At 36.3% G+C, this 19,365-nt stretch overlaps 2 protein-coding genes across 3 annotated transcripts; both read left to right on the top strand.

The window, feature by feature from the left end:
* The first annotated feature begins 6,592 nt into the window (after positions 1 to 6,592).
* LOC112195878 (sodium transporter HKT1) lies at positions 6,593 to 10,810 on the top strand. The gene is made up of 3 exons (XM_024336106.2): positions 6,593 to 7,845; positions 9,824 to 10,057; positions 10,388 to 10,810. The coding sequence occupies exons 1-3, from the start codon at positions 6,632 to 6,634 to the stop codon at positions 10,584 to 10,586; spliced, it is 1,647 nt and encodes a 548-aa protein (XP_024191874.1). The 5' UTR covers positions 6,593 to 6,631; the 3' UTR covers positions 10,587 to 10,810.
* A 433-nt stretch (positions 10,811 to 11,243) lies between these two features.
* LOC112196106 (phospholipase A2-alpha) lies at positions 11,244 to 15,724 on the top strand. Of its 2 annotated transcripts, none has more exons than XM_040517665.1 (4): positions 11,244 to 11,601; positions 14,049 to 14,091; positions 14,220 to 14,345; positions 15,241 to 15,724. In XM_040517665.1, the coding sequence occupies exons 1-4, from the start codon at positions 11,362 to 11,364 to the stop codon at positions 15,414 to 15,416; spliced, it is 585 nt and encodes a 194-aa protein (XP_040373599.1). In that variant the 5' UTR covers positions 11,244 to 11,361; the 3' UTR covers positions 15,417 to 15,724. The 2 variants fall into 2 exon arrangements, with proteins under 2 accessions (XP_040373599.1, XP_024192181.1); XM_024336413.2 differs by lacking the exon at positions 11,244 to 11,601 and adding an exon at positions 13,579 to 13,937.
* Positions 15,725 to 19,365: the final 3,641 nt, after the last annotated feature.

The following is a 19,365-nucleotide window of genomic DNA, read 5'->3' as shown; positions in this document are numbered from 1 at the left end:
ATCCAGACTATAAACAAGATTTAATCATGCAGACTAGGTTTTCGAGTTGAAAAGAACTAATGATTGTTATTGAAAAGATTTAAGCCAAATGAGTACCTTACGCGTGGTCCACGCGGATAACAAAAAGAATATGCAATTGAGGGAGTGCTATATATTCCTTTATCCAAAAATTATGTAGTTTAGAATTGAATGATTGAGCCAATAATACAAGTTCACGAGGAGTAATTATCAAACAAATACACACACACGTATTGTCGGTGAGCTGTGACATGTTGATAAGTTATAATTCGAACATTATAAAGATCATAAGTTCAATTATCACTGACATATGTAAGCGTGGGGATAACTAAGGGTTTTTTAATATATATATATATATATATATATATAATTTAGTTTAGACACAGTCCAAAGAGGGGTGTGTGTGTGTGTAATATTTATCCAGAGCGAGGCCTCGCTCTGAAATTAAAGTGCGAGATTAGAGTTTATGGTCACTTTTCGGTCTCATATCCACATCTCGACCATTTAGTTTTTAGGTACTAATGTATAGATCATCTTTGAAAAATTTCAGCCAAATTGATGATCTTTAAGTTATCTAACTCGCTTAAACCAATTAATGAATGAATTGAATATGTCCAACTTAAACCGTACTAGATTTAAGGTAGTTATCAATGCCTTAACGACCATCAATTTTGCTGAAATTTCGCAAAGATGATCTATACATTAATACCTAAAAACAAAACGATCGAGATGTGGATATGCGATTGAAAAGTGGCCCTAAACTCTAAAAGCGCACTTTAATTTCAAAGCGAGGCCTCGCTCTGGATAAGATCTGTGTATATATATATATATATATATATATATATATCCTCGAAATGTCCAAAAACTTTCATTTTGATAAGGATTAAATTCAGTTTACCCTCTTGAGGTTTGGGGGTAACTTTATGTTAGTCCCTGTCCTCTCAATTTAATCAGTTTACCCCTCGAGCTTGTCAATTTTCCTCAACCGTGTCCAATTTCCCAAATTCCGTCTAAATAAACGTTAAATATGACGATGGGGCCCACTTTAGGGGCTAAAATTGTTATTTCAAGAAGGAGAAAAAAACAAACAAACACTAGAACCCAAAAAAAGAAAAAAAATTCATTTCTTCACCACCATCCCATTTTCTCCCCGTTTCTTCTTGCACCCCCAAAAACCTAGTTCGCCTATCCCACCACCACCCCTCTGGTTTTTCTGGGTTCTTCCTTTCTTAAATCAATCACTGTCCTCAACTTCCTCTAAATCTTGACCTCGCCGGACCTTGCAATCTCCGACCTCCCTCATAAGCCATAAGCTCCTGGGTTTCAGATTGCAGAGACTTGAGAGGAGAGAGAATATATCGGAGTTTCTCTCTCCTCTACCAACTGGTCCCTAGCTACACATCGCAACTCACCTCCACCACCACCATGCTTGCTAGTCTCCAACAAATCCTGTCCGTCCTCGGCGTCGTCCGGTGACACCGGAAACCACCTTACGCGCCGATCTTATCACTGCCCAGAAATGCTCTGGGCACTCATTGTTCCGCCATGGCTGATCCTCCTCTTCTTTTTCTCGTTGTTTCCTCCTCTTTTCCTCTCTCCTGTAGAAGTCTCTGATTCTCGAAATGAAGATGCTTCTCTGTTTGTTTCTGGATCGGGCCTGCACGCGTGTAGATTGGATTTTCGAGGTGGCGGCAGCGGGCTCTGGGCGCGGTTAACCTAGTTTGGGATCAGATCTCGGATCTTGCATCTCGGTGCTGGCTAATGGCGGTGGCTGTGCGGTGGTTTGGGTTCGGGCGCGATCTTTGCAGTCGTGGGATTTTACCAGAAATGGAGGTCATGTCAAAGATGACTGGAATCCTTTTCGCGTCGTCGCTCAGGGCTGGACAGATAGGGGTGCCGGCCTGGTCGCTGGTGGAGGTAGTTTCTTGAATAGCAATAGTTTGAAGTATTTTTAGCATGGTTGGTGTTTGTATACTATTAGATATTTTGGAGCAAAGATGAGTTGGAGATTATGGTAATGGACTAATGGATTTCCTGGGATTTGATTTTAGTTGAGGAAGCTCTCAGGAGCTATGGTGTGGATGAACGCCATGACTGAGTCGGGAGAGGATGAGTTGAGTTTAATGGTTCTCTACTTATTAGCTGATAGGTGTATGTGAGGTTGAGGAAGCTTTGGGGATCAGAGGAAGAAGAAAGATTTTTTATTTTTTATTTTTTTATTGCTTTTTTTTTTGTCATGAAATGACCATTTTAGCCCTGAAAGTGGGCCTCATCATCAGATTTAACGTTTGATTTAGAGGGAATCTGGGAAATTGGACACGGTTGAGGAAAATTGACAAGCTCGGGGGGTAAACTGATTAAATTGAGAGGACATAGACTAACATGAAGTTACCCCCAAACCTCAGAGGGGGTAAACTGAATTTAATCCTTTTGATAATGTAATGATACATCATCCACTCTAGAATCACATGCATGGAGCATAAGGCAATGATCTTGTATATCTATGTTATTCCTTGTTTTTATGTGTTTAGTACGATTTATTTAACAAGTTGTAGTTACATTTAATTTGTATGAGGATATTGAGTAAATCAATATAAAGATTTCCGATCCTTTACCAAATGGATATTAATAAAGGCTCGGCTCAATCGTATTACCATATACTAAGGTCTTGTTGCTCATTATAGTATTGAATTATATATTTTTAAAATGTAAACCGAATTGAAGAACAATATCATTCAATGAACGAAGTAAAAATAAAAAGAAGTGAGAACACAGTGAGAATAAAGCGAAGTGAGAACATAGTGAGAATGAAGCGAACATAAAAGATGACATCAGCAGAAGGTGTAGAAGTAAGGAAATTCTAATAGAAGTTGAAAGACATGAAGTTACCAAAGGCACCGTTTTTCTTTTCTTACTCATGTATCAAGCCTAAAGATATATGGAGGACAAACAAGGAAGTAGTACTTATCATGTTGCAAATATAAACACTTTTTCCCATTAAAAAGAAAAAAATAATTTCACACTTTTTGAATATATAATTTGAATATGGATAAGTCTATTCAGACCTCCAAATTTGCTATTTGGACCTCCTATCAAAAATTTTGCCATCAAAGTTCCATGTCTACCCTCTTTCTCTCTTTCTTACTCTCTTCCTTTTCTCTGAGGCATGAAGTTTTCATATCGCCAAAACCTTGCATTACCGTTGCAATGGTGCAGAGAGAGAGAAAGATTCTTATTCATTTTCCCTTCCATTTTAATTGATATTGATAAACTTTCTTTCTCTTGTTCACGTACTATAAGTAAGACAATTGACATGATATGATTATGAACTATTTGCAATAATTAATAGTGTTTGGAAAAAATGCAAGAACAGTGTCTGGAGACTCTGAGGACTGTCAAAATGATACCTGAACTTTCAAACGTATCAATGTGATATCTGGACTTATATTTTCTTGTCAACGTAGTACCTACATCAACTTTCCGTCACAGCATCGTTAAATTTACCACATGTGAGGCACGTGACATACAAAATGAAGATAAAAAGACTGATTTGCCCTATAACTGACATTTAAAATGCACGAACAGTGTTTAGAGACTCTTAGGACTGTCAAAATGATACCTAAACTTTCAAACGTATCAATGTGATATCTGGACTTATATTTTCTTGTCATCGTAGTACCTACATCAACTTTCCGTCACGGCACCGTTAAATTTACCACATGTGACTGTGTGAGGCACGTGAGGTACCAAATGAAGGTAAAAAGACTGATTTTCCCTATAACTGAAATTTTAAATATTTTTTTTGGTAAAAACATTTTAAATATTTTTTTTGGTAAAAGAATGATTTACCTTTAATTTTTTTAATTAATTTTTTTCACCCCTCCACCTCTCGTCTTCTTCCTCTCCGCTCGATCAACCACTCTCTAAAAAGACTGGTTGTCCTCGCCAATTCCTCCTGCAACAACACCTCAGTACTCCTCGATTTCAGGCACACAGCGCTGATATTGTTGACCTCGACGAAACGATCGGCGGCGCACTTCATCGCTGATTTCAGATTTTGACAAGCAAGGCTTCAAGAAGACTATGTCCTTCATTTTGGAGGACGAAATTGAAATTGGGATTGGGATTTGGATTTGGATTGGGTTCTCTGGAAACTTCAAAGGTACTCAAAGCGGGACTTGAGATCGAGGAAGGAGGAGGGCGGAGAGATCATCTATATCATTACTTGCTAGTGTTTTTGTTGTAGTTAATAACTTGATATTAATGGATTTTGAGTTTTAGTTCGAGTTTTGGTGGAGGTGTGGGTGTGGGTGGTGACGAAAAATGAAATTCAGGGTTTCTGCAACGTCTTCTTGGTTCTACTTCTTCATTGCCCATTTCACAACAGGTCTGCATTGATGTTGTTGAGGCGATTTCAAAGGAGGAATGAAATTTTGTGTTAATTCGATCTGATACATCTGTGATTGTTTTGGTTGTTTTGCAATCCAAGTCTTCGTACTTTCTCTAATGGACTTGGAGGTGTTGAAGAGGTCATCTACCTCGCGGCGGAAGCTGATAAGGCAGCGGGTCTTCTCCTAGATCCAATGCCCCCGCTTCTTTGGGGCACATACCTCGTGGTCCTCGCCGCAGTTGCTGGTGTTGCCACCAATTAAGGCAGACTTGGGAGTTGAATAGGGTTGAATGATTTTGCAGAAACAAGTTGGACATGGTTTTGTGTTTTAGAAGTGAATCGAACAAGGGAGAAGTTTTGCTAAAAAAAATTATTTCTCATTCTTTTTTGTTCTTGGAGTTCCCAGATCTTTCATTTCTCTTTCAAAATGGGTTTGTCGAGTTTAAGAAGATGAACAAGAATGAGTTCAAGAACATGAACAATTGAGATTTCTTTTGTTTTTTTTTTTTTTTTTGCCTTTTTGCTGGGTTTGAGAAGATGAACATGAAGAAATGTTAGGTTCATACTTACCGGATTGGGATTTTTTTTTTTTTTTTTGAGAATATATTGGATTGATCTTGGTTAATAGAAAAAGCAAAAAATTTAATCATCTTTTATTTTCAATGTAATAAATTATTATATTTTTATTTTCAATTTTAAATTTATTCATTTAGGATTTGATGGAGTGGAAAAGTCTTTTTTGCCCTCATTTTCGGCCTCATATGCGTCAGACGTGACTCGAACTGACGGAGCCGTGATGGAAAGTTGATGTAGGTACTACGTTAACAAGAAAATATAAGTCTAGGTATCACATTGCTACGTTTGAAAGTTCAGGTATCATTTTGACAGTCCTCAGAGTCTCCAAACACTGTTCGTGCATTTTTCTCTTTAGGATTTGATGGAATGGAAAAGTCTTTTTTTCCCTCATTTTCTGCCTCACATGCGTCACACGTGACTCGAACTGACGGAGCTGTAACGGAAAGTTGATGTAGGTATTACGTTGACAAGAAAATATGAGTCCAGGTATCACATTGATACGTTTGAAAGTTCAGGTATCATTTTGACAGTCCTCAGAGTCTCCAGACACTGTTCGTGCATTTTTCCCATAGTGTTTATACATGACTTTGGCAGACTGGTTGTTTGCCTCATGTTTTAAAGTGTGAGCACGTTGCTCTTGTTTCAATGGATTTTTGGTTTGTTAACCGGCCTTTTTTTTTTGGTACAGAAGAGAGTAAATAAAGTTGGGAAGAGCAAGATACGGCGATTCTAATGTGGAGAAACATTTTTCGTTAGTGTTGTTAGAGTTGGAGTGGTGGAAGGTAAGGTAGATTCATTGGGTAGTTGAGTGAGGATTGTATGTATTGGGAAAATTTTTGATTAAGTGGTAAAATAGGATTTCAAAATTTTCAAAAAAGTTGAGAAGTCTAAATAGAAAATTTTGAGGTATGACTAGAATCACTCTTTGTACATTACACATGTATTATATAATGATTTTATGAGGAAAAAGTTTTTCAATATTAAAATTTTATTATCAACGTAATTTTAATATTTTATACATAATAAGAACAGAAAATTCAAAAAAAATAAAATTTAATCAGACTAGTAAGATCAGACACTATGAGATACGGGTATGTATTAAAGAATTTTCTATGGTTAGACAAGGTACTGTGATGTTTATCATACACTCATTTTACATCTATTTGAACAAAAATTACAATTATTTGAATCAAAATTACAACATTGAGAACAAAGTTACCATATTCATTTACACTATTGACATATAATTAAACAAAAATTACAACATTTTCAACAAATTTGTTCAAAAACTTGTGACAATGTCGTAAATGGTGTAATTATCATTATTAGAACTAAGATTACACAAAATATTACTCAACATTACCACTTTGACAACAAATTTGTTGTCACACTTATAAATGTGTGTATGAGATACGGGTATGTATTATAAAATTTTCCATGGTCACAATATTGTAGATCAATCAAGATTGATCTAGTGAAATCACCGGTTGATTTAACAATATTACTCTTTAAAAAACATGTTCAGCCGTTTGAATGCAGCCATTGACTCCAGACGCCTCTAGGCTATATATAGCCTTACTTCTCTAATCCAGATTCAGGCCACAAGCCCACACAAATATATATTTTTTTCCCCAAAGTCAAGTAAAGATGAACAGCTTTGCTTGTTTTGGCCAGAAATTGCACCACCTTTGCACTTGTTCATTTCTCAAACTAGCATTTCTTAGCCAATCCATGGGATTTCTACTTCTATGCTATTATCGATTTCTTCTTCTTAGAGCTAAGCCATTCTGGGTGGAACTAGTTTATTTTGTCACCCTTTCCTTTTTGGGTTATTGGGTTCTCAAGGTATTGCCAGTTAGAACCACCGACTCTTTTACCCCTAGGAACTTAGATTTGTTCTTCACCTCAGTTTCTGCCACAACTGTTTCGAGCATGTCCACAGTTGAAATGGAGGTCTTCTCCAATGGCCAGCTCATCTTAATGACCATCCTAATGTTCATAGGTGGGGAGGTCTTCACCTCCATGGTTGGACTTCATTTCAAGAAGTTCAAGCTCATGATGATGATGAGCACAAAAGAGAAGATTACTTCAGTTAACAGCGATGTTAGCTCTTCATCAAGTCCCGCAAAGGCGATTGATGAGAATATTGAATTGGGCTTGGCAATCAAGCCCGAATTTCCTCATGAGCAAATTGATATAATTGCAGCAGTAGATGATCAATCCTTGACACTTCAGAATTCCATTAACCTTTTGGGTTACGTTGTTTTAGCTTATCTTCTAGTGGTTCATTTCCTTGGGGTGGCTATGGTTTTGGTTTATCTAGCATTTACTTCAAGTGCAAGAAACATAGTAAAGAACAAGGGGATAAATGTTCATACATTCTCATTTTTCACCACAGTTTCAACTTTCTCAAGTTGTGGTTTTGTTCCCACCAATGAAAACATGATTGTCTTTAGCAAAAACTCCGGTCTCCTTTTAATACTCATTCCTCAAGTCCTTCTTGGGAACACATTGTATCCATCTTGCTTGAGATTTTCAATTTGGCTTTTGGGAAAAAATTTCAAAAAGCAAAGAGATTCTTGCAATTACCTGTTGAAGAACACAAAGGAGGTTGGATACCTACACTTGCTTCCTAGTCTGCACTCATCACTCTTGGTCGTTACAGTTTTTGGGTTCATCCTGGTACAACTTCTACCTTTTGCCTCCATGGAGTGGAGTTCAGAAAGCTTAAGTGGACTTAATTCTTACCAGAAAATCATTGGATCTTTGTTCCAAACCGTCAATTCAAGACATACCGGTGAAACCATCGTCGACCTCTCCATCATTTCTCCCGCAATCTTGGTATTATTTATCGTGATGATGTGAGTTTTCCTCTCCATCCATTCATTTATCTAGATTATACACTTAACTAGTTATATAAAATTAATTATACATCAAACAATTAATCAACATCATTAACTAATTAGGCAGATTCATGCATTTATGCATTTATGCACTGTTCAATGTTCATTCATTAAAATTTCAGCAACATATATTAGATAAAGGAAATCAAAATTTAACAAATATAAACTTTTACAAACAAAATACAAAAAATAATACGACAACTATAAATATGTCAAATTGTAATTTTGTGACAAAATATATACCACACGGTTGTAACCAATACAACATTTGGGATAGTCAACCAAAATAGGTCGTTTTCTTGACGATGTGGATGGGCATGGGAAAACATTAACAAACAAGGAATCTTCTAATGATAAAACCTAGCTAACATTTCCCCAACTTACCGAAAGAAGGGAAGAAATTAAGCATCCTTAGGTAATGGAGCTCCTCTAGTCGAGGCACGAATTGAGCCCTAGGACTAGGACATAAGAAGGACAGGCCACATGCATCTAGAAAGAAGAATCAAACGTTATAATAAAAATTAAGTAAATGACTTTGTTTGTTCGTAACCAAAACGAAGTTGAATGCCCTAATTTGGCTTTAGTTTTTGGTCCCGTACGCATGCATCAAGTAGTCTTCATCGTGTTTGCCACCCTCACCACCATTAACTCACATCATGACATGACACACACAGAAACTTGCACAACTCGAATTGGATGCTTGGCTCTTCCCCACCCTAATGTTTTATATACATGTGGAGTTCAATCTCAATGACATAACCAATAGATACATCCTAACTCAGTTTCATTGGACCTAGATGATTGCTCTTTGGCCCCAATTAACAAGGCAACCTAGTTTTCTTTAATATTTATTGCAAAATAATGTCTTTTTAATTCCTTATTAATAATGCTTATAAAATAGCATTTCTCTTCAATCATAGGACTTAAATAACTATTACTTTGTACTTGTTTTAATTATTGTTTTATCAGATACAATACAAAGTTCCTAGGTTCGCTTGTTGATAAAAGAAAATGCAATAAAAAAAAAAGAAAGAGAGAAGAAGTTCCTAGGTTTGAATTCATCAATCCCATGATGCATATGCTACATGCTATATACATATATTTTAAGGTTCAGACTAAATGTAGCCAACAAATCTCTAAGTGTACCTAGCGAAATTAAAGTTATCAATTTTACCCTCAACTTATTAATGAATAATATTTGCTTATATATTCCCACTATTCGCTATAGGCAGTCACTGACGGCAACTCACCCTTCTTTCCCCATCTATGATTTTTGCTGATTAATTTTCGGCCCCTGCTTTATCGTCTGGCATCTATGGATTTAAATTACTTGGTATCAGAATATTAATTTTTATTAATCAATACTAATTAATAGGTAGAATGTAAAATCATTTCACAAGACATAAAGCCGAGTATTGTTAAGTTTGGAGGCGGTGAACTTCATATAAAAATCTTTATAGCTAGAGATTCTTCTTCCACCAGTTATATGAATTCTAATAATTTGCAAATAATGCCCTGTTTATAAAGTTCCCATTATTTAATCAACTTGAAAAATTATTCTTTGCACAATCTGGCATGCCGTCCCCATGAAGAGAAAATTAGGTCCTTGAACATTGAATCTGGGCAGCATCCAGAAAGAGCAGGTAACAGCTGCTGGTAATGGTCACCGGTGAGATGAGGCCGCGAGGGAAGTGTCAATATGTTTTAACGAGTTGTTACCGTGCTATTACTTTGATCATGAGCTACAAAATTGTATTACTTATATATACGCTATATTAATCAATCAAAAAATTGATAGATGATTTGATGTCGTACGTACTATTATTTTGATTATAAGCTACAAGTTTGTTTTATTTTGCTTTCTACTTGAACCAAATGCCATGTTCCTGAGTAGTACTGTAAGTTAATGTGAAAATTGTTCTTGTTTCACATGCAGGTATCTTCCTCCTTACACTTCGTTTCTCCCCGCTATAGAAAATGATCGATATGATCTACAATCTCATGATCAGAGGAAGAAAAAGAGAAGAGGAAAGCTCATGGATAATCTCATATTCTCACAGCTCTCCTATTTGACCATATTTATCATTTTAGTCTGCATAACGGAGAGGAAAAGCTTGAAAGAAGATCCTCTCAATTTCAATGTACTCAATATCGTGCTTGAAGTCATCAGGTGATTAAGAAAGAACAGTGGCCCTAGCACTGCCATTAAAATGATTACAAGCTTAAGATATTAAATTACTCGCAATTGAGAACATGGCATTGGCGCATATTAGTCCTAAATTTGCTGCTAAATGGAATATCGGAATAATCAGAGTGTGATTCGCCAAATAGCGAATAATGACGATGATGCTTAATGGACAATGTTATTAGCACTTGTTAATTGATTTAGCATTCTGCCGTCTGATTTCATATTACAAACAGAATATCAGTACATAATATTTCATATTACAAATTAAGCATTCTACAGTCTGATTTCTGTTAATTTTACCATGTCCTGCAGTGCTTATGGAAATGTAGGGTTTACGACCGGCTATAGTTGTAAACGCCAGCTCAACCCTAACGGCGATTGTCAGGATAGATTGTATGGATTTTCAGGAAGATGGAGTGACGAGGGGAAAATAGTTCTTATAGCTGTCATGTTCTTCGGAAGACTCAAGAAATTCAACATGGATGGAGGTAAAGGATGGAAGCTCCTCTAACTAAGGACCATAACGATCGAGAGGATAAGACAGAGAGAAAATTTACAGATGGTTAAAATGTATCCAAGTTTTCTTTTTCTTGCTTTTGGTGGGTAATGTACAGATATGTTCATTCCCCCCAAGAAAATTACAAGCTAGCTAATTTTACTCACAAGCCAAACCATATGCTCGAACAGTTTAGGTATAATTCAGCGTAATACGCATGTGAGACATTAAATTCTTAGGTATCAGCAAATTAATTAAGTGGCGTATACCATATATATACACGATCACCTCTAATGTGGAGTGGTCATGCAACTAGCACGCGCGATATATATGTTGGAAAACCCTCATGCCACAATTTGCTCATTGCATTGAGTAGATAACAGGATTTGTTGTGAAGTTATGGTAACAGGGCGTGGAATAGCCCTCACTAGCTAACAAGTACTCAACAAAAAAAAATTATCTTAATTTTTTTACTATGTTTAGAGAGATTAGATAGCTAATTAAGCTAGCAGCATGGCTAAACATAGATTAATTACCATTGGAAAGAGCAAGATTACATTGTTTTAAGGTAGTTTTTCGTTTGAAGCTCTAAAATTAGATAAGAGAGAAGTAACTACTTTTAGATAAAAAAACACAAGAGGTGGCAAGGAATATTTAAGGGCATGCATAGAAAAACTTCAAAGAGATTTTAAGATAAATCCCGTCATAGGAGGACTTCTTCATTTGAGGCATAGAAGTCCTTCTATGCGACCCAAGCGACTAGATATAACACCCGAGCTATAAAATCGTAATGGCCATTGCAAGAAGATTTGACACGATAATGGCGCTCAGAATGGGTGTTTATAATGTCATGCTTATTGGGTTTGCAATGGCTTGGCTTTCTTGCGTCGTCGATGGTGCTTCACGTCGGCATGTTTTCGAAGTAGGTAGCCGTGGTCGCCTTCCCGATCATAGCACCATCAGAACAGTTTTGGAAGTTGCCACCTCCAAGGGAGAAATTAAGCCTCTCAACGAGACAGAAGCTGCACAGGTGAATCAAACAAATCTTAATTAAACTTTATATCTCAATCAATGAGAATAATGTTATATATCTATCTCATATCCTTTGGTGATTAAATTCTTATGATTCTAGGTGTTTATTCTGTGCAAATAACTTTCATGTCTGTGCATAACAGGGATAACATGCATACCATGAAGTTATTATGATAATTTGCATGACTGAAAATGACATTAACTTGCACCATGTTTTGGCCTTGCATATGACTAAAAATTAAAAGCAAAAAGAAGAAGGGAAAAAAAAATTCAAATTCTAAAACGAGCTCCGGTTTTAGGTAAAATCAAACAAAATCTTAAATTTCATATCTCATTGAGTATCTATGTAGTTTTAATTTTGGATCACCTGGCAATTTAGATATTGTTATCTATCTCATCATCATTTGGTGATTGAAACTTTCATCGGTCTAGCTAATTATATTGTTTACTTAGTTGATTTTTGAAGAGAAGTATCATCATAGCCTCATAGGGTCTTAATTTTTTCTTTGCATCCCCTCATGAAAAAAAAAAATTATTCTTTGAAAACAATTAATAAAATAACAAGAAGCAATTATGTTATGGTTTGGCCTTGCATATAAAAAGAAAATTAACTTACATTATTTTTTGGCCTTGCATATGAGTAGAAAATAAACTTGTATTATGTTTTGGCCTTGCATATAAGTAGAAAATTATAAGTAGGTAAAACAACGAATAAGAAATTTGTACGACTAGAATGAGATTTACTTACATTATGTTTTGTGCATATTATAAGTAGAAAATTAAAAGCCAAAGTAGATAGAGAAAACTTTATAATAAAAATAATTTTAAAAACATAAAAAACTAAACCTTTTACTGCCTATAAAAATCAGATTCGAGTTTTAGTTTGGCCCAGATTTGCAGTAAAACTTTAGGCAAGAGTGTATCAAAAATGTTTCAAAGGTTCAAGTGGCTTTAAACCTTTTCTAGGTCCAAGGTCTGAATTCGAATTGGTCATTCTTTAGTTGGATCTATTGAACTTTTGACCAACTTGTCAATTTTTGCATAATCCTAAATGAAAAACAAAGTAGTGTTAGGGACCGGAATCAAGACTGAAATTAGCTGTTAAGATAACAGCATCAAAAATTAGCTGTTACACATGTGAAAGGAATATAAGGAACATAAAGGAAAATGCCCAAAGACGCTACAACTTGACATAAACTTGCAGGGTTTGCTGCAAATATTTCGTACATGCACAAACTAGGGACTATATATCCAAAAACAAAAAATAGTCCTCTAGGAGAGTTTCATTTCCTATACTAGCTATCATTTCTTTTGGCCATCACCAACTAGGCAACTAGTAGGGGAGTGTTCACGAGACATGGTTCCCATAACCACCCACAAATATCTATCAAATAGCAACAATATAAATTATCTGACCTGGACAACAATCAATATAATATCATACCTTATTTTTTTTTTTATTACAAGGAGGGTTCGTGAGTAACTATTCATGTTATATAAACTAAATGGTCACATGCATTGTGTCTGTGTGCGTAGAAGATTGGAAAAGAAAAATAATTTTCCTAGATAGTTTTATGTGGGAGAAGTTAGAGAAACTTAAGGGAGAAATTTTTTGCATGCTTCATGAGAAAACAACTATTTTTGTGTTTCTTCATTCATTGTTAAATTTTAACCTTTTTTTTTTCATGTTGTCTTACAAAAGTCTCCCTTATTTATCAAATAAGAATTAAAAATTTTATTTGATCTAAACCAGCTGCTATCATAGTAAATGGTTTTAAAGCCTTAATTCAAAGGGGGAAAAAAGGTGGAAGAGGATTTAAAATGTGGGAATTTTTTTTTTTGAAGGGGTTTGAAACCAGCCAAGCTGGAAGGGTCATTCCCACGCCTGACTTATTATATTAAAATGAGAGAATTTTATTATGTGTATGATTTGGTGTAACCAAAAAAAAAAAAGTTATGATTTGGTGAGAGGCGTGAAACAACACTACAACAAATTCATATCACGAGCCGTTACAAGACAAAACGCCAACCTCTCTTTTTCTCCTGTTCCTCACCCAAAATCTCTCAGTCTCACTCTTCTTTCTTCTTCCCAGCTAGCGCCGTAGCCTATAGCTTATGCTCCTTCTACACCTCTCACTTTCTCTGCTACTTTTTCTATAAAAATCAGAGCCCTTTCTTTCTCTTCTTACAATTTGCTTTTTTGATCCAACCATGGTTGATTTTCTTAAGCAGTCACGGAAGTTTGTAATCCTAATTGTCCTCTATTTTAACTCCATTCCTCATGTTCATCCCCTTAACATTGGTGTTCAAGACACAGATACTTCCATCGTTCTGGTTTGCTTCTTCGTTAATTAAATAACTACCATTCTTTTCTTTGTCAAAATCATAACAATAGCAATGTTGAAGTATTTTCTTAATATTGCCATTGCTGCTAACAACTTGCAGAGTAAAGATTGCAGTAGAAAGTGCGAGTCTGAGTTCTGTACAGGTACTGATTTATTTACTCTTAGATTCATTTTTAATTTCTGTGAAGAAAATAGTTAACCTGTAATGATCCTAATTTGATTTATTTTCTTTTTTCTTTTTCTTCTTTTTTTTTTTTGTGTGCAAAAACAGTGCCTCCATTGCTAAGATATGGAAAGTATTGTGGGCTTTTGTATAGTGGATGCCCTGGGGAGAAACCCTGTGATGGTCTAGATTCTTGTTGTATGCAGCATGATGCCTGTGTACAATCTAAGAACAGTAAGTTCATTTCTTAATCCTTAATTGCTGTCATCTTGAACTTCACTCTTTCTTGCACTAATCTTCATTTTTTCAAGTGTTTTTTTTCTTTTCTTTTTTTCTTTTTCAATTCAGTTCTTAATAGCTTACGCTTTTGGATCCACTAGTTGTCTAACACTGCATAAGATCGACCTCTTGTTAAGGAGGCATTAGGTGGTATAGACTTATCATAAACTCGTTGTCTAATTGAGCATTTGGAGTCCATTGCAAACAAAAAGAATACAACAAAAATAGGAAGAAAAAAAAAAAGGTTCGCACAATTCTTTGAGATGGCCTTGTTCTTTATAGCTATGAAATGCACTATTGAGGGCGAGAAAAAACAATGGAATCAAAGTGTTCATTCTTATTGCTCAAGTAGATCTTGAACGCTGTTGAAGCAAAAGTATATGATTAAAATAGCTAGCAAAGAAAACTTGGTGCTCATTACAAAATGCTCGATCAGTCACAAAGAGGGCCCTTTCTGCTAATCTTGTAGCTAGGATGGGTACTTTTATGTCTTTATGCTCTAGAGGGAGCCCCATCTGCTCATCATAAAAATATAGCCATAGAATAGTCATATACGTTAACAATGAGTGAGACACAACTCACAAGATGATCTTAATTTCGTACTGTCGGTAGTGGGACTGGATGCAGCCAAAAGTTCTAATTGAAATTTAGTTGGAGATGTTATTTAATCAGGTTATTGATAATAACAAGTCTTAATTTTTGTCTAGTTGTGCATGATCCATACAAGAAACTTGACCCCTGTTTTTGCTATTTCATAATTTTGATTTGTTGGTTTGCATGTGAGACAGTGAGATAGATTCGTATGAGCAACTAGAACTAATTGATTAAAATTGCAAATGATGTGGAGCAGATGACTATCTGAGCTCAGAGTGCAGCCAAAATTTCCTAAAATGCATGTCACAATTCAAAAACGCAAAAGGACGGACCTTCAAAGGGAGCAAATGCAAAGTTGAGGATGTTGTGGAAGTTATCACAATTGTGATGGAGGCTGCATTATTTGCTGGAAGATATCTCCACAAACCTTGACAATAGAGCCACCCTTTCTACTTGTTTCTCAACATTTAATTTTTCTTTTTAAATTAATTTTCTTCTTTTTTGCATAGTTAGAAAGAACTTCAGATCAGCAACAAATCAGAAAAGGAAAAGGCTTGAAAGAAAAGCATCAATTTCAATGAAAATTTTCATCGGAGAAATGCCACAAACTTAACCCTGAAGGACACCAGCTTGCAATAAATCAAGTCCCAATATTGTATCTCATAAGCAGTAATAAATCAAGCCCCATATCTATTATCTACACCACTTTGTGTAAATATGAGATCACCTGTTCATCCTCATGTAGATTGACCACAAAAACGAAAAAATCGACTTGAAGGAAAAAAGAAAACGAAACAGTAGCAGATAGTTTGGCTAAAACTACATCAATTGCTCTAGAGGAGCTGTACGTGTTCTTGGATCAGCCTTTCCCTCATACTATTCAGGCTTTACTTGATGACACTGCTGAAGTTGGCAGAGCTAGAGTTGTAGGATCTAATTTTGCTTCCTCTAGTCAGTTTTCTTTACATGCTTAGGCCGGCCCTTTTGGCCTCCTTGTGAATGAAAAATAAAAGAAGGAGAAGAGGTTTGGTTTTCTCACCTCCTCCCAAATCTATCAAGAATCCATCGTGTTCTTCAATATTGTTCTATTTAAAATTTCCTAAGAGGATAGCAGCCAAAAATTAATTATTTTCTGATGTAGGACGAGATTTTAGTCAACTTCAACAAAGAATCTCGAAAAGAAAGAAGCGTCTGCACATTAAGAAGAATTATTTGAATATTGAAAATTGGTATTCAAATAGGCTTCTTAATGATGGAATTAATCATAAATTACTCTTTTGGATATACCGGGATTCTCGAGCGAAATCTTGGTTGAGATTCCAAATATATGTTTGCGTAATATTCTTTAATATCTAGGATTTTATTTCCGATTTTTATTTAATTAGGTTTCCTAGTTTTAGTCTATAATAAATTGTTCTTTTTGTTTTCTAGTTGTATTAGGTTTATTCTATGTGCCCTATATAAGGCACCTTTTCGATTGTAATTTTCATTCAAGTTATCAATAAAAACCCAAATATTAGAGAAGTTTCTCTATCTTTCTTACGGATGTGTCCGTAATTGCTAGTGGATTCTAGCTGATCTCATATGGCTTTCGACGCTTGACGGAGCCTCTTACTATCGTGTTCACGCTTCCCGCATCATTTTCTAAACAAAACTTCATCCATCATCTTCTTCAAGTACATATTTTTTTGTTCATAAAAACAAACGTAAAATTTATTTGGTGCATACAAATTGATGGAAAGAAGCGATTCTTATTTTGAGGAAAAACAAGAACACTTTATTCATAAAAAATTGATAGCAATATAAATAAACTTTTCACGAAGTGCTCCAGAGAAAATAAGTTCATCACATATGATACTACACTTACAACACCAGACCACCCAAAGTACACAGAAAATAAAGAGTACAAGAAATATTAAAAAGAAGCGACTCTTTATTAATAAGAAAAATTGTTGTGACTTCAAGTGACGATTGTGTAAGGGATTTTCAAGTTTGAAGTCTGTTTTTTTTTCCCCCTAAAACTTCACTCATGCTTCATTTTAAAATATAGGTCAAGCAACCCTTTGGGGTTAGTCCTAATAGTGAGGGAGCCTCAAGACTAGGCGAGGTTAAGGGTTCTATTTCCCTTTAAGGAAACAACAAAATTATATAGGTGAAGCAAATCTCTAAACATACCGAGCTTTAAAAAATCGTATACTTTCGAAAACTAGCTTGGAATAGAAAATCATACCAGCATCCCACACTCAATTCCCAAAACTTCACCGTGAATATCAAATACAGCTCCCAGAAAATTGTCCTTGATTTTTTCTTCCAAACCTCTTGGGCATATCATTTATTTTTGGGTTTTTGTCCATTTACCCCATTTTTAGAGATTTTTTTCTCACTTACCCCATTAAGTTTTTTTAATTCTCTCTTACCCAAAACACTCTAAGGAGATCGTCTCTAATACTCCATTAAGATTTTTTTTTTTTGTTTTTTAATTTTTTTTAATATTATTTTACCCTCACCCCTTTGTTACTTAGAGAGAGAGAGAGAGAGAGAGAGAGAGAAAATGGAAGAGAGAAAAACCATAGGAGACTTCGTCGGAGCCCGGTCACAGGCCGTCGGAATCCTGTCACCAGCTGCCGCCCACCAGAATTTGCTGAAAATCTCACCGGAAATGTTTTTTTGCCCCCAATAGACGTCTATTGCCCCCCAATTGACGTTTATCAGCCATGTATTGCCCCTCAGTAGACGTCTATCAGCCATGTATTGCCCCCCAATAGACGTCTATTGCCCTCCAATAGAACTTTCAATCGCCGAAATGGAAACTAATCTCTCTAGATTTAGACAAATAAAACTTTAAGTTAATTAAAGAAAAAGAACGAGAAGATTACATCAATTCAAAACGTCTATTGCCCCCCAATAGACGTTTATCAGCCATGTATTGCCCTCCAGTAGATGTCTATCAGCCATGTATTGCCCCCCACTGGACGTCTATTGCCCTCCAATAGAACTTTTAATCGCCGAAAGGGAAACTAATCTCTCTAGATTTAGACAAATAAAACTTTAATTAAAGAAAAAGAACGAGAAGATTACATCAATTCAAAATGTCTATTGCCCCCCAATAGACGTCTATTGGCCCGTAATAGACGTCTATTGGCCCGTAATAGACCTTTAACAAGCCTCTATTGCCCCAACATAACTTCATTTTTTTTTTCATTTTTCTTTCATTCTGGGCTTCTTCCCCCATTTTACCAAAAAAAAAAAGTGAGACACCAGTGAACAGGCACAGTAAACTTGCTATGATAACCTCATCAACACCAACACCACCACCAGCCATGCATTCAGAAGGTCTAGCCCGGCCTCGCAGACGAGGAGTCCGACTCCTTCAAAAGGTTCAGCCCGGCCACGGAGAATCCAAGCTTCTCGGTGAAGAGGACTGTCGGCTTGGCTTCAAGCCTGACCCCGGAGAGCACGACGATGGCGATGGTGGCAGAGCCAGGTGGCCATGGGAAGAGAGAGAGCCGACGTCATGGGCAAGTGTCCGGCGAGGAGAACGAAGAGGATGATGCCACAGGACCACGCATCGGCCTTGGATCTGTCGCACTCGACCCGGTACAGAACCTCCGGCGCCGTGTACGCCGGCGTCCAGCAAGCCGTGTGGAGGAGAGATCAAGGCTAGTCGGAGGGTCCTAAATTGGAGACCATACACGTACATTTCCGGTGCGTTCGAGGAGGAGGTCGTGCGGTGGGTTACTGAGCTTTCACCGAGAGAGAGAGAGAGAGAGAGAGAGAGAGAGAGAGAGAGAGAGAGAGAGAGTTTCAGATCAGGAGGAGAGAGAGAGAGAGAGAGAGAGAGAGAGAGAGAGAGAGAGAGAGAGAGATCGGGGTGAGAGTCTGAGAGAGATTGATGTTGATGGCAGTCATTGTAACTCTTTAATTGGTTTGAGGGCGAAATGGTCATTTTATGTTAAATTGTGTATGTGGGAATACAAATCTGTTGATGGGGTAAATGGGATAATTTTTCCTTATTCTGGTGCTTTGGGTCAATGACCCTTTATTTTTCATACTACTATACCGTAATTAAGAATGGCCCAAGTAATAAGATGGATCCTTAATCTCAATAGGCTTTTCTACATTCCTTGAAAATTTTAGATCCCAGGAGTTTATTTAAAAGTGAATGAATCATCTTGAAGACATATTTGAGTAGACATAAAATTGTATCTCTTTCTTCAATTTTCCCATAGACATATTATCTGACAAGTTACAATCGATTTCAGTTGATTGTATACAAATTTCAATGCAAACAGACCATCTTCTTCCTTATCTTTGGAAGATGATTGGTTACATGGTCCATGTCAAAGTCGTTGGTGAGGAGGGTGGGGCTGCTGGATATGAT

The sequence above is a fragment of the Rosa chinensis genome, chromosome 4 (genome assembly GCF_002994745.2).
Source record: "Rosa chinensis cultivar Old Blush chromosome 4, RchiOBHm-V2, whole genome shotgun sequence".
Taxonomy (NCBI): domain Eukaryota; kingdom Viridiplantae; phylum Streptophyta; class Magnoliopsida; order Rosales; family Rosaceae; genus Rosa; species Rosa chinensis.
The sequence above is the reverse complement of the archived record's forward strand: the minus strand, read 5'-3'. Positions and strand labels throughout refer to the sequence as shown.

Bases quoted from the DNA above. Each gene is read 5' to 3' on its own strand.
- LOC112195878 (XM_024336106.2), top strand. From the start codon at position 6,632: ATGAACAGCTTTGCTTGTTTTGGCCAGAAATTGCACCACCTTTGCACT. The intron at 7,846-9,823 runs GTGAGTTTTCCT...TTTCACATGCAG, and splicing joins GTATTATTTATCGTGATGAT to GTATCTTCCTCCTTACACTT. The intron at 10,058-10,387 runs GTGATTAAGAAA...CATGTCCTGCAG, and splicing joins ATCGTGCTTGAAGTCATCAG to TGCTTATGGAAATGTAGGGT.
- LOC112196106 (XM_040517665.1), top strand. From the start codon at position 11,362: ATGGCCATTGCAAGAAGATTTGACACGATAATGGCGCTCAGAATGGGT. The intron at 14,092-14,219 runs GTACTGATTTAT...GTGCAAAAACAG, and splicing joins CGAGTCTGAGTTCTGTACAG to TGCCTCCATTGCTAAGATAT. The intron at 14,346-15,240 runs GTAAGTTCATTT...GATGTGGAGCAG, and splicing joins CTGTGTACAATCTAAGAACA to ATGACTATCTGAGCTCAGAG.